A 14,451-nucleotide genomic window follows, 5' to 3' on the forward strand; every position below is an offset into this window, starting at 1 on the left:
TTCCTTTTTCAGATTTATGTAGGGTTCATGGAAAATTTATTTTCCCTGTGTAAGTGGAACACATCTCGTAAGCGGATAAGTAACTTTCCCGCCTGGAAGGAAAGTTATCAATACTTGAATGAGATAAAACTGTCCCTTTTAATAATAAATTTTTATGGTAACAGTCATTATTATCTTATTTACCTAGAAATTAAAAGAAAGTGAATAAATGCACTTACCTTCCCCAAAAAAACAAACAGGGATCCCAATTTGTTATACTCAATCAACTAAACATTGGAAGTGACAACAAAACAATTTCTATTTGTGATACACTCTTATCCAATTTTAAATGTTTTTGTTACCACCTTTGTATGGCATGGGAATCTACACAATCAGGAAATAGGTGGCCATGAACAAGCATCAGCTCTATGACTGCTGCCTTGCCCGATGTGCCCTGCTGTGCCAAAACAGAGCTCAACTTCTGTATTACCTAGGAATATGTAGTTGAAGAAGAGAAAATGAAAGTGATTCATGGAGAGAATTTGATTAGATAAAGTGGTTTCTTATTGGACTGATACAACTTATGTGGGATTGCATCATTTACATCCAAGAAGACCTAAATCTTGGAAATGTAAAAAGCCTATAATGTTTTAAGGATGAAGCCAGAAATTCACTATGAAATTAAACACACAACACTTGAGAAAATGCAGAATCAAGGGAATTTGTAGTTCAGCTAAGTCTTAGTAATCTGGCGCCCTGGTGCCCAAGAGTAAATCTCTGGACTTAGACCACCATTAGTGAGCAAATTGGGAGGCATTCCGTACAAGTTGGACAGGTCCATATGATGGTGATGGAGATGGTTCTGTGGGTGATGCTGATTATGCACAGTGGCTACTTCATCTTCATCCAGTGGGAGACGATCAAATGTTGCATTCATGAATGACGCTGCCATTATTACCACCGGTCCTGAGGCTATGAGAGCACCCACAACACTACCACCTACGACCTGGCCCTGACCACCAGCCAGATAGATTGTCAGGCCTGTGACGCCTGGAGGGGCTGGTGGAGGCAAGATGGAACCAAGCAAGGAGAGGATTTCAAAACGTCCATGGAGTGTCAGAATGGAACCAGAAGAGGCAGGCTGCCTCAGTGTAACGTTCATGACACACCCAGTTGCACTGAGGATGTAGATGCCACGTTGCTTCCTCCTGGCAAAGTTGGCTATGCTCTCGCCAACATCACAACCAGAGCTGACTTCCATGGCATGAGCACGAAGGGAGTTGGCACTGTCTCGAGTGATGATGATGGGAGGTTTGGGCTTGTTCTTGGAGCCAGCTGGCCGACCACGAGGCCGCTTGATGGACTTACCCTCTGCTGCTGCAACGGCCACTGCTGGCATTGGCTTTGTCACCTTGGGACCAAGTCCAACTAGCAATCCTCGTCCGTCAAGGCACGGCCTGCAGTTATTGCCTTTATCTGCTTCTGGGGTTAAATCAGTTATTCCCTTGGATCCAACAGAAACCGCTGCTGCTAGATCTGCGCCGGCCATTCATGCATTCCTTGTGCACCACCACACCACAAAGATGTCTGCTAAAATAAATGTGTTCGGGATGAGAGTTCAAGTAGGCCATTTGTACCCATCGTTGTACTAGGAAGGAACCCAAAAGAAATTGAAGTCATGGGGATTAGGAGATGGTTAAGTAAAACCAAACTTTCCATTACCAGCAGTATTGTATTCTTCTCCCTGCCTACCTTTCAACAGATTTGGTATTCATGTACTTCGCCTTTCCCAACAGATACCCAATTGCCCATTAAAAATAATCATCTCTAGGAACCTGAGTAATCAGTAATCACCAACCAAGATAATTACCGAGCAACATAAAAAATGAGACACGTGACAGCATTCACTGCACTTGCTAGTGATAAAAAAGGCAATACATGACTGATGAATGATGGTCTCAATTGAACACAAGACTGCATCAAGTAGGTTCAATAACGTACAATTCATGTTCCTCACAAATTCTGGCGGAAAAATAACCTACGAGCATTCATTGTTTATTGCAAATTTGTTACTTAAGATGCTGAGAACACAAAGTTTCACTATTGGACATAACAACGGTTCAAAAGCTTTGAAAAATACAAAGGTGGCAAAAATAAATAAATAAAGCCTCTGAAAGAAGAATTTCGAATGGTTAGTACACAATCTGGGGGACAAAAACTCTGGTTAGGTAATATCCATTACTGAACTATTACAGAGGACCTGTATTATCCAAACAGAGCCTTTCCCTCGCTATCAAAACAAAGAAAAAAAAAAAAAAACTAAGCTCAGATTAGCAGCATGCTCCTACCTCAAGAAAAACACCTCGATAACAGACATACAATACAACTTCAAAGGCACAGGGCAGTAGCCATTCAAGTGCTTTTTCAAGTATGTACAGTTTGATCAGAACCAAACACTCAAAGACACATTTCATCTAACCGTAACTACATCTTGACTGGCTACATTCAACTTACTACAAGACCCTGAAAAACCATTGAGAGATGATCAGTAGTTATGTTGCCAGATCTGGTGTGATTGCTTAGTTGGTACACCCTGAGAACCAGCAAGTGTTCCATCATTTGGGTTTTGCTGTGGATGTTCCTGTGAGACCCTCGGTTGAGACTGATAGAAATTTGGATATCCTAAAGCTCCATAGTGCTGTGAAGGTTGCTGAGCCTGTCGAAATCCACCATGCTGCTGGCTCTGTCCCTGAAAACTGTAATATGTGCTAGCTGGAAGAGCTGACATAGTTCTTGAACCAGGCCCATGCACCCACATTGCAGAGTTGTCATTCTGTCAACATAGAAACCCAAACTATAATATGGCATATCATATGACACCAATAACAACCTCCACAAGATAGAGATTAAAACGAGTTAATACCTGTTGAAGAGGGATAAAATGGTTGCCATCCTTGTACTGAGAGCTTATAACGTCATCATAACCAATTGTTGTGCTTGCAGGTGTGCTAGAAGGATTCAGTGGGAAACTTCCAGGAATGTTGGTTGAATTCCCAAAGCCTCCATAACCAGAAGCAACAGCAGTAGAATGAGGTAAACTGCTTGCAGAAACACTATTCTTATATTGTGGGAGGGTGTACTTTACACCAGTATTGTGTACTGCAGCCGGAGATTGTTGGTACGCATTGTTACCTGCATATGCTTGCTGGTAAGCAGAGGGCATATACGTATAGCTCTGAGGCAGGAAAGGGTAGCCAATTATGTTTGCAAAATGCCCCAAAGGAAGAGCTGGTTGTGAATAAGGGTGCACTGTTAGGTGTTGAGGAAGAGTGGGTACTGTGGCAATGCTAGTACCAGGCAGGGTTTGTGCAGTTGGCTGAGTAGAAAAAATGCCTGGCTTCACTGCCTACACAATTGAAGAAAAATACAGTAAGATTATTGGCTGAACATAATAGCACAAATTTTTCAGTAATATAAATCACAAATATTTTTCAGAGACCAATTAAATTTTATCATTGAAAGTAATATGAAACTCCATGTTGTCATTTCCAAGGTTCAGCAAAAAAGATTAAATGATCCAATGGCTTAATTTTGAGTAACATAAATCACAAATATTTTGAGTTGTGACTTAATTTTGACATTCAAAATATTCTTAGAAACAGGAAACCAACTGCTTGAACCAAGTCAACTGGATCTTGAATAATCAAAAGACATTACTGTTGAGGGTGGCATACCTCTGGCATAGACAGGGTTGGACCACTAAAAGAAGATACTGCATTGCTGGGTTTTGTGGGCATTGATTGTGTTGAAGGGAAGGGTGAGTAGGAATTATCAGACTCTCTTGCTGGTTGAACATTTGATGCCAACAAATTACTTGGTAAAGAACTTGTATATGCTTGCTGCAATAACATGCAAACGCAGAAAGTCGCCATCAAAAGTACAATTATTTTAACTTCTATGGTAGAATAAAGAATAATAAGTACCTCTTCTAGTGAAAAGAAAAGTTCAAACATTTTGGTAATTTTAAATGCAAACTACTTGGTAAAGTCATCGCCAAGCTGATCCCAACTCACCCCCCCCAAAATATATATATATATATATATATATATATATATCCAAGCAACAAAATGGACATCTTAATTGCTAATGCATTGATCAGGTAGTGATTGATCACCTCAAGCTAACCAGAATAAAATCTGTCACTTCACCTGTATATATATAAAATTTGTGGTGCTCTCCCTTACAAATAAAGTTTAGTTTAAGTTGGTGAATATTAGATGCCCAATTTCTTCCTTTTTTTCTCTTTGAAAAGCAAGATAAATATACTGATAGTAATGGATAAGTATTAGAAATTTACAGCTTGCCCTGTTTACAATACTTTTTTGTTCACTCTTTTTTGAGCTTATAATTATAAAATAGACATTATTAAACTAAAATAATCATTTTGTGTGTTTATATACTAATTTCTTTTTATTGTTTTCTTATTTTCTAGGGTTTAATCAACACAAACATTGCTAAATGCTGTATTAAACCCTCAAAGACTTCAGAACCTGAACCAATAAGGAAGAACTTAAAATTTTATCTAGTCAACACATTTTATTCTTCCATATAGTCTTCTTCTTCTTCTTCCATTACTTTTTCTTTTCTTCTTTTCCTATAACAAAAATAAGGGTTCATCCCCTATATTTTTTGAATTTTATTTTTCTTCTCATGAATATGTTGATTTTCTATACTTTAATATGAGCTTTATACTTTTCTTATGAAAATTATGAATAATTATTAAGTATGGTTATGGTACCTAGGGAACTACCCTAGGATCTACATTTTCAACATAAAAAAAAATCCATCGCTTAGGCGGCTAGGCGACAGGGGGGCGCCTTGTCGCCTAGCCTCGCCTTGGCGCCTTGAAAACTATCCTAGGCGATGGAATGTTTTAAGTAGAAACATGTATCCTAGGGTAGTTTGCTAGGTTCCATAATCATAATTCCTTGATAAATATCCATTATTTTCATAAGAAAAGTATAAACTTCATGTTAAAGTAAAGAAAATCAACATATTCCAACATATTCATGAGAAGAAAAAGAAGAAAGAAAAGAAAATTCAAAAAATATAGGGGCTGAACCCCTATTTCTGTTATAGGAAAAGAAGAAAAGAAAAGGTGGAAGAAGAAGAAGAAGAAGAAGAAGAAGACATTAGTATATAAAGACACAAAATTAGTAAAGAAAAAGAAGAAAATGTGTTGATTGGACACCATTTTATGTTATTCCTTACTTATTGGTTCAGGTTTTGAAGTCTTTGAGGGTTCAATACAGCATTTAGCTTGTGTTGATTAAACCCTAACAAATAAGAAATTAGTATATAAACACACGAAATGAATATTTTAGTTTAAAAATGTCTATTTTATAATTATAACCTAAAAAATTAATAATATAAAAGTTTCTTATAACATGCTATAGAATACTGCTTGGCGATTAGGCGAGCCGAGCCTCCAAGGGTGCCTTGTCACCTAGTCGATTAAACCCTAGTGCTTGGCGATTAAACTCTAGTTCTTGTTCTCTTGTTAAGTAGTGTTCTTTTTATTGGTTATGTGTTAATGAGCCTTTTTTTATGGGCCTGTTAGCTTCCTTTTATTTTCTTTTAAGTTATTGATGAGCTGGGTGCCCACTTAAGGGCAGACTTGTAATTAACGTTGATTAAGTCTGATTAATAAAAGATTAGTGAGAGGAGAGAGAGTATAAATATCGAACTCTCTTCTTCTTCCTCTTCTTCTCAACCTTCTTCTTCCTCCTGTTGTTTTCTCCTTTTTTTCTTTTCTTTTTGTTGCTGTACTCAGAAACTAATCTCAGATTTAGAGGTCTGAATCACATCTCCAGAAATATAGGCCATATAATGGCATGAGGAACTGCAGCCCAAATCACCTTCCCCTTCTTATTCAATCCCTTCACATTCCATGCAGGAGATATTCTAACATGCCCAGAAGGTACTATCAGCCTTTCAAAGAATGAGACCAAATCTTAGAGTCTTAGTACTGCAGTTCATAACAATTTTTGGAACAGTTTATCATGGAAAACATATACGGGTGGTAATTTGGAACATCCAAACTTTGCCAAGAACAGGGATACCTAAGCTTTCCCACACATCTATATCTTTCATAATAATTAAAATTTCTCTGACAGTCAAAAAAAAGTTAATTTTGGCTTCTCTAGCTTATTGCTTCAAATATTCAGTCCTGGTATTTTACTCCTAGACATTATACTGCTTTTCTAACCAACATGATGTGTAAGTAAACAAATCGTTATCAAGAAAGACACATTTTCCAAAGTCCTGTTGCAAATGCTAGCTCAGAAAATATTTCAAATGTTTGTTGAAGTAATGCAATTTTTTTATCAACAATTAAAGAAATGCGATATAATTACCAGAACACTTGAAAAAGGAGCAAGATTCTGCATCTGAGAGTTTGTTTGTGCATAAGCAAACCCAGCATTAGGCTGTGTCGTGTTTTCAAATGTGTAACCAGGTACAGAAGATGGAAAATCGTAGTGGTGTCTATGTGTAGATTCAGAAGTATCCTGTTTCATAACCTCTGGTTGTGAAGAAGATTCTGGATCGAATACCTCAGTTCCAGTGCTGGCTCTTGGAACTATATTCTCATTCGAGGATCTAATATCCTCATCTCCGTAGTATTCAGAATTTCTGACAGGAACATGTTTATAAAACATTAAATAATCCACGTGTAAGAAAAAATGGAAAAGTGGATAATTGACTTGTGGATGTAAAGAACAGAAAGAATACCTAGCATCCGAGTGGCCAACTGATGAAGCATCTACTGATACAGAGGCCTCCTCCAAGTTACCTTTTAAGGGTCTAGATGCAAATGATGCAGACAACGTTGCACTTATACCAGATCCAAAGCTACCAAAACTCAAGTGCGAACAGTCTGCAGTTGGGACTTGCAGGTGATTTGGAATTACTACAGCAGGGTTATCCTGGGAAGAGGGTACCCCTAGCTCCTCCTGCAAATGCAGTTGCTGCAAGCTTGCTGCAGCTGATGATACTGCTACACTGACATCTTCAACTGAAAATATGGAGTAATTAGGTAACATTCAAGAGGATGGTGTCACAAACTTCAGCAAAGAAACAGACTAGCATTGAGAAAACTAAATGGTAGGGAAAAGAATTTCCATTAATAACATAGATTTATCATAATCCACAGTTCCATACAACCAGAAGCAATAACAGTTTTACAAGTTACAACCTAAAGAAAATTTCTTCAAGTAACCAAATAGCCAAGTCTGAGCAGTGGTATACAGAAATTCATAATAAATGTTATATCACACTGGCTTATATATATATAAATAAAGAGAGAGAGAGAGAGAGAAAATATATATTTGTGTTGGACATGCAAAAATTCAATAAGTATAGCAGCTTTCAAGATTATAAGATATGTTCATCTGATGGTCCCAACCCAACCAGTGTTTTAAAAGGTGTAGGAGGCGTACACCTGGAGGTGTGCCTCCAGGCAAGTGCCCCCAAGGCGTAGGAAAGAGGCGTTGACACCTCTGAGGCATACACCTCATGTACAGGCATATGCCTCGTGCACCTCATGCACACCTCATATAAAAAGACAAAAAAGAAAGAAAAAAAGGAAAAAAATAAAGGAAAAAAAAGGAAAGGAAAAGAAAGGGAAGGGAAAGAAAAAGAAAGAAAGAGAAGAACAAAAAAAAAAAAGAGAAAAGGAAAGAAAAGAAAAGGGAAGGGAAGAATAGATAAGGGAAAAGAAAGTGGGTCAGGGCTCTGCCCTTTTCAACTAGTGCTATGCATCTTCATTCTTTTGAACAGATGGTGGCAATAGGATAGGGCAGAAAGAGTTGTAGTTAAACATATTCTATGACACCAAAATACTGTTTTTTATGGCAAATAAAATTCATTGAAGCAAAAGGAGAATATAAAAAGGTAACAAGGAACCACCTACCTAGAATAGAAAAGAGAAAAAACCACTCAAAGCTCCACAAAATAAATTTATAAACCCCTATACAGCTAGGCCCAACATACAAGAGCACAGAGAGGGAAAAGGGATGAAGCAAAAAGAAGCCCCACTCATATGCACAAAGAGCCCTCTCCAGTTTATAGAGTATAGCATGTCTCTTACACCGTGAAAACAAAAGAGTGAACAGCCACAAAACTCAACCCTATCCAATCTCCATCTCCAAAGACTTGAGATATACCCCTGGTCCCTACATCACCCAATTCCTTCCCCTTACACCCCTTCCTGTCCTAACACCTTCACCTCCTCCAAACTAAACTGATCCAAGGAACAACCCTTTTAATTAAAGAATCGACACTTTTCTTTCTACCGTTTTCCCACTGACCCCTAAACCAACCCATTCAGGTTTTCCAACTTGCTTTCCAGGCTCAACCCCTCTCCTGGCCTCACTAATTGCACCTACATGGCTACACTAACGTCATCCTTCCCTTTCTTTTCCTCTTCCAACTTAACAAACATGCTCTCTGAGAGAGCCTCACCTCCTAGAAAAAAAAAAAAAAAATCCCGAGAGATTTCACCACTCAAGCCTCTTGCTCAACCACAACTTCCAAGGGAAAAGATATATCTACCGCATGATGGACTTTGTCAAGCTGGGCTCCACATCAGAATCATCAGGCACCTATAACTCAATAGCTCCCTCTAAAACATTTCCTGTCTCACCAACCTGACTTTCCTCTGTTAATGATCTGCTTCTATTAAAGATAGTCCTGTTCCCTTGCAAAGGAAGAAGAAAAAGTGACTTATGCTACCAGCCATGTCGCATGGACATAAACACGAGAGTCAATCTGACATTTATCCAAGAGTCTGATTCCACAAGACTCGAGAGCATGGGTTCTTAGATACATATATGAAAAAGTATATACTATTAAGATGGTTCCTTTTTTTTCAATTCTGACATTATATATCTGCAAAAAAGGGGTTTGGAATGTTGCCTTTGTAACTAAGTAACATTTTTTATCATTGCTAGCAAGTAACATTTGATACAAAACATGATATTGCACTTGTACATTAGCTGTTCATTTATGTCAAACAAGCAAGGAGATAATAAGGGAGTGTTATTTAGAAGTGCCTTCAAGAATATGTGGCGTGTCAGACTCCAATGAGTGCCCAACATGGACATGTTGTTCATGCAACACTGCTACCAGCTATCTGAACCAGGCACTAAATAAACTCAGGATGACAATCAGCTTCCCTGAACTATTTGCATTGTTCTTCACTAGCAGCTCAACATGCACTTATGACTCACTTGCCAGAAGGGTGAAAAAAGCCTTCCTGTTGCACTTCTATCATCTGCAATAGACATTTAAAGCTGTTTTCTTAGTGATTGTAGAGAGACTAGGCCGAATGGGGTAGGGCCCATTCGTGTCTTTCTAACCAGTTCTTTCCTGTTATGTTTTCTTATTGGGCCTTTTCTTTATGGGCCTTTAGCTCTTGTTTATGTTTTCTAAGTATAGTGCTGATGTAGATGCCTACTTAAGGGCAATCTTGTAAATTATGTAACTTAAGCAAGTTTATTAAAAAGGATAAGTGGGAGAAAGAGGAGATTATCGAACTCATCCTTTCTTTCTCCTTTCTTCTCCAATCTTCCTTCTTCTTCTTGCTGTCTTCTTCTTCTTCCCTAATTTCTTTTGCTTTATTCTAAAATATTCTACTAATTTTATTGGTTTGAATCACATATTGGTATCAGAGCAGGTTTCCCTTCCATTTTTTCCCTTTTTTTCTTTTTTCCCATACACTCTTTTTTCTAATCGAAAGGTGTATGGAGAGATAAATTGCTGATTATTCAGAGATCTTGTTAGCCTAGTTGGTAGAGGGTTTGGATAGTCAGAATCTGGCTGAAGATTGCAAAGAAAGTGGGAATGCAGATATTTTTCCCAAAACCCTAGCCGACTAGAGAATTTCCAGTTATGGATTGAAGACTGTTTGGGTGTGGCACTCAAGGCTTGGAGGGTTCCATTTTATCTCCAAAAGTGGGCGGCTGTAGTTCGAAGTGGTTTGGATAGCTCTGGTTTGTGCGGCTACCTCTTCTCTCTTTCGCCCCAGAGGCCAAGTACGGTGAAACCCTAGTTTTTGGGACTTTTGAGTGCTTGACTAACCTTAGTTAGGTCTATAAAGGTTAAAAACATTGTTTTTTTATTTTCGTTTGATTGATGGAGCAATCTGGAAGTGAGGTGAAGCAGAGCTTGTTCCTTTCTTTGGTACTTCTCTTGAAGGGGAGCATTTAGACGAGCTGTTTGCATTGTCACCATCTTCTATAGAGCCTCCTCCAGTCGAGTCATCTACCCCTGCTCCCCCTCCTACTCATCCCCCTACTTTTCCTTCCCATCCTATTATCCAAAGGTGGTACCAGAGACAGACTCAGAGACATGCAAGTTGTTTCAACGCCTTCAGATGTGCCTCTTGCTCCTCCCATCACTATTGAGGTAACAGGTCAGCCCTCTTCTACCACTTCGGATACCTTCCCTAAACTCTCTCTCCAACAAAGCTTCAGTTCAATTTTGTGTTCCATCTTCCATCATCCACCATGACACCACTATCAAGTTCCATCATCTACCACTTTTCCAGAACAACCATCTAGATCATTGTCACCAAGTGAAGGAAGGTAACCATTTAGGCAGTCGGCTGACTCCTTAGCTAAATAGGGGGTGGGAAGATCTCATTTGTTTTGGGCTATTCTGTAATATTTTTTTTTTGGGTTTGAAAGGGAATGTTAAGACATTTTATCCCTTCTTTCTGGTTGTATCTTACATATCTCTTTTAATAAAAGTGCTGTTATTGATCAAAAAAAATAGGAAGGTAACGATTTGAGGTGGTTGGAATATCATGAGAATAGGGCTTTCTTGTTTCTCAAACCATAGATCTGAGATCAGGTTTTCCAATTCTTCTCAAGCCACATATCTGAAATCTGGGTCACAGTGTTCAGGCCATGGTTCAAAGTATCGATACTCTCAATATGCACAATTTTGCATATCAAGAGTTTCAATGAACCAAAAGTATATACTTTCATATTTTTTCTGATGAGTTGATAGGGGGACCCATCACATCACTTATTATCAACTAAAAACTCAAGACCTCCTTTGCCTCTTTATCTAGCATATTGACCAGCAAAAGATACGATAAAATATGCCCAATACGGGGCATATTGTATTGATATTTTGAACCTCTGTTCAGACTTCAGATATACCATTTCCATCTTTTTATTTCTTCATTTTTCAATGATGGTACAAGATCAGATGACCATTTTGGTTCAGTTGTTCAAAACCAGAAAACATTCTATTCACAGATTCAAATCAGATTCGAATTGGATATCCGAGAATATTATTAACCATTTGAAATCAAATCTCATCCTAAAAGATCTGTCATCAATTCAAATTGGATATACACCAATCCAAATTCTATTTGATACACTTGTAGCCCTGCATGCGAACCTGACCAATTGACATCCCTAGCTGAATTTTTGTTCCAGTGTTGCATAAACTCAAATAAATAAACGACATCTCCATGTTGGACATTCATCAAAGTCCAACTTTTGCTTTCTACTGCATAGCTTGTTCAACATATAATAACAGCTTATGTACAAGATGAATGCCATATTTCATAACAAATGTTATTCAGTAACAAAGACAACATTGTTTCCAGGTATATAACATTGGAATTCAAAAATAAGAACTATTTTAATAGCATAACTTTTTGTAGACGTGTCTATGAGTCCACACTTTCTCATCTTGTCAAATCAAACTCTTGGACGTGTCTGATTCCAACTCCTGTGTCCATGTCTATGCAACACTGCTTTACACCAATCCATCCAATCCCAAACCTCCTTCTTTGCTCATATAATCCAACTCCCAATCGATGAGGTATATCTTCTTGGAATCCACTGGTTCCCATAAGAAATCGTTCATAATCCTCTGCAACCTTTGGTTACTAAGGAAGGGATCCTAAAGACAAACAGGTAGTATACAAGGAGATAACCACAGTAGAGAGATAATTCATTTTCTACCCCTTAGAGAGAGATAATTCATTTCCTAAGTTGCTAGTTGTTTGCTAATAGCATTATCTCAATTGATGAACCTAATGAAGGATTAATGCAAAATTAGGTTTACGTGCAAATACAAATACCTTAGAAACCAGAGGTTTTAAAATAAGGACTTAAACAGAATATATGCTATGTAAACTTAATAATAATAATAATAATAATAGGAGTGCAAATCAGGGCTCACTTAGGATAAGAAACCAAGAGATAACTCAATACAACATTTTCCAGTACCTACATTCGATAATTCAAAACAAGGGAGAAACTAAAGAGGATGACAACCATAGAATTAAAGTGGGATGGGCAATGGAGGGGCGCATCCGGAGTCTTATATGATAGGCAAATACCACTTAGATTAAAAGGAAATTTCTGTAAAACAATTGTAAATCCAGCAATGCTGTATGGAAGCAGAGTGTTGGACAGTCAAAATACAGCATGTCCAAAAAAAGAGTTTTGGCATAATAGATATGCTGAGATGGATGAATTGAAAAACTAGAAAGGATAGGATCAGAAATGAAGTCATTTGAAGCAACTTAGAAATATCTTCAATAGGTATTAAAACAAAAGAAAGTAGACTAAGATGGTTAGGTCATGAAATCATATGCATAGAAAGACCACCTACAGCAACCATAAGAAGAAGCAATCTATTACATGATGAAGGGACTAGAAAGGCTAGGGCTGGACCAAAAAGGACATGGGAGTGGTAAGAAATGATTTAAGAGCTCATAATTAAACAATGGATATGACACTAAACAGAACAAAATGGAAAAATAGGATTCGCGTAGCCAATACCATATAGTGGGGATAAAGCTGCAAATAGTTGGGATGGTGATTTTGATGTATCTACCATAGGGTTCCAAAAATTGCCAACTCGTGGGTTTTCTCCTAATGGAAGACTAAGGTATCAGTATCTTGTTGGCAACAGAAACAAAAAAAACAGCCCAAAGTCTCAGCACATCTCCCCTCCAAAATTATCCTCCAAGAGAATACCATCAAATGCAGTTTATCCAAAGTTGATTTTTTAGTTAGAAATCCTTTCAAAACACCCAATTAGGAGATTGAGGGTTTCCTACTCCTTGATCTCTTCTATCCCCACAAAACGAAATCAGAAATTGTAAATGGGATACTATCACTTTGTTCCTACTGTTAGACAGTGTATGCCCTTAGCTCCAATCAGAATGATATACATTATGACATTTAATGTAAATGAATAAAGTACATATTTGACTCGTGTTATTATGGTGTGTTTCTATGTAATACCCTTAAACTGGACACATATGAAACTCGTGTTAGTTTAGAATCTTCACAGCCGTTGGATAGATCTGAGGAGATTTGTCCTGCCAAGGCTGACACTGATGTGCCACAAAATTGGTTGGGGTGGCTTGTCTCAACTGGTAGGGTGAGACCTGACGTACATGCAGTGTGGGTTTTCTTGAAACCCTGAACCGGACCAGAATTCCAATATTGCCCTGGACCTAGGAGATAGATGGGCAAAACTAGAATGTTACACCTGACCCCTAGACTCGATTATGATACTGCACTAGGTGTCGGACTGAGCTGTCTTTGATATGCCAATCAGTGAGATCCTTAGAGGGGGTCAAAACTTGGGTATGTTGGGACAGTCCGAGAATTCATCTGAGTGGGTGATCATAATGACAGGATAGCCCCTTTGCCGGACAAAGTGAATGATCGGGGATGCACTCTCTCTGATGGAAACCAAAACTATCGGCAGTCGATTTCAACTGTTGAAATTTGTTTTTGCAAAATATATTTATATATATATATATTATGGTTTCAAAATGTTTGCAAAAGGTTTTAATTTTCGGGATCCATGTGAGTAGAGAGTGCAACACTGTACCTTGCAGCCAAGGGAGAGGTCCTCTCTTGTCGGGCAGTGTTTGATCATTATGGGCTGAGAGGTTAAGTGTAAGACCATTGAGGGTAATACCTAATGGGCTAATCTTGCATCTACCCACAGTCCTTGGGTTTTTATAAGGTGGCTTGACCCAAGGACCATTTAGTGTAAATGTTGGGCCCATTAAGAGCCCATGGTGATGAACTAAGGGGTTCATTGTCTCCTATAGTGAATTCGGCCAGGCCTTGTAACAGAGGCTAGGTTGAACCCATGTGGCTGATGTGTAGATCAATGTTTGTGTCCCATGCCATACAAGGATATCCAACTGGGCAGAAGTTTGGAGAATAAGTGAGCACATGGACTTAATGGGCCTAAAGCCCAATTCGAACTGGCTTAATTAGATTAATTAAAGAGGGGCGGTTCTAGGATTTAGATCAACAGATATGATAAGGGATTATCCCTATCCACTCAGAGAGTCCAGATCCAAATATTTATTTGAATCAGGAAACTCCTAATTAGATTAGCAGGGCTGATCTTTAT

The 14,451-nt window shown here is 38.3% G+C and overlaps 2 protein-coding genes across 3 annotated transcripts in view; both read right to left on the bottom strand.

The window, feature by feature from the left end:
* Positions 1 to 569: 569 nt before the first annotated feature.
* On the bottom strand, positions 570 to 1,661 carry LOC104587705 (Putative AT-hook DNA-binding family protein). The gene has a single exon (XM_010245416.3). The coding sequence runs from the start codon at positions 1,526 to 1,528 to the stop codon at positions 713 to 715; it is 816 nt and encodes a 271-aa protein (XP_010243718.1). The 5' UTR covers positions 1,529 to 1,661; the 3' UTR covers positions 570 to 712.
* Positions 1,662 to 2,171: 510 nt separating this feature from the next.
* Positions 2,172 to 14,451, bottom strand: part of LOC104587685 (uncharacterized) — a 38,293-nt gene continuing 26,013 nt past the window's right edge. Inside the window, exons 6-10 of one of the 2 annotated variants that reach the window (XM_010245387.3) lie at positions 6,772 to 7,054; positions 6,396 to 6,672; positions 3,714 to 3,878; positions 2,903 to 3,385; positions 2,172 to 2,812 (exon numbers count right to left, since the gene is read on the bottom strand). In XM_010245387.3, coding sequence (XP_010243689.1) covers positions 2,525 to 2,812; positions 2,903 to 3,385; positions 3,714 to 3,878; positions 6,396 to 6,672; positions 6,772 to 7,054 — 1,496 coding nt within the window. In that variant the 3' untranslated portion in view covers positions 2,172 to 2,524. The remainder of the gene's footprint in view (positions 2,813 to 2,902; positions 3,386 to 3,713; positions 3,879 to 6,395; positions 6,673 to 6,771; positions 7,055 to 14,451) is intronic. The other variant, XM_088900447.1, reaches the window with a different exon arrangement.

The sequence above is a fragment of the Nelumbo nucifera genome, chromosome 3 (assembly GCF_055504915.1).
Source record: "Nelumbo nucifera cultivar China Antique chromosome 3, China Antique-T2T, whole genome shotgun sequence".
Taxonomy (NCBI): Eukaryota; Viridiplantae; Streptophyta; class Magnoliopsida; order Proteales; family Nelumbonaceae; genus Nelumbo; species Nelumbo nucifera.

Excerpts from the sequence above, each read along its gene's own strand:
- LOC104587705 (XM_010245416.3), bottom strand. The coding sequence starts at position 1,528 with ATGGCCGGCGCAGATCTAGCAGCAGCGGTTTCTGTTGGATCCAAGGGA.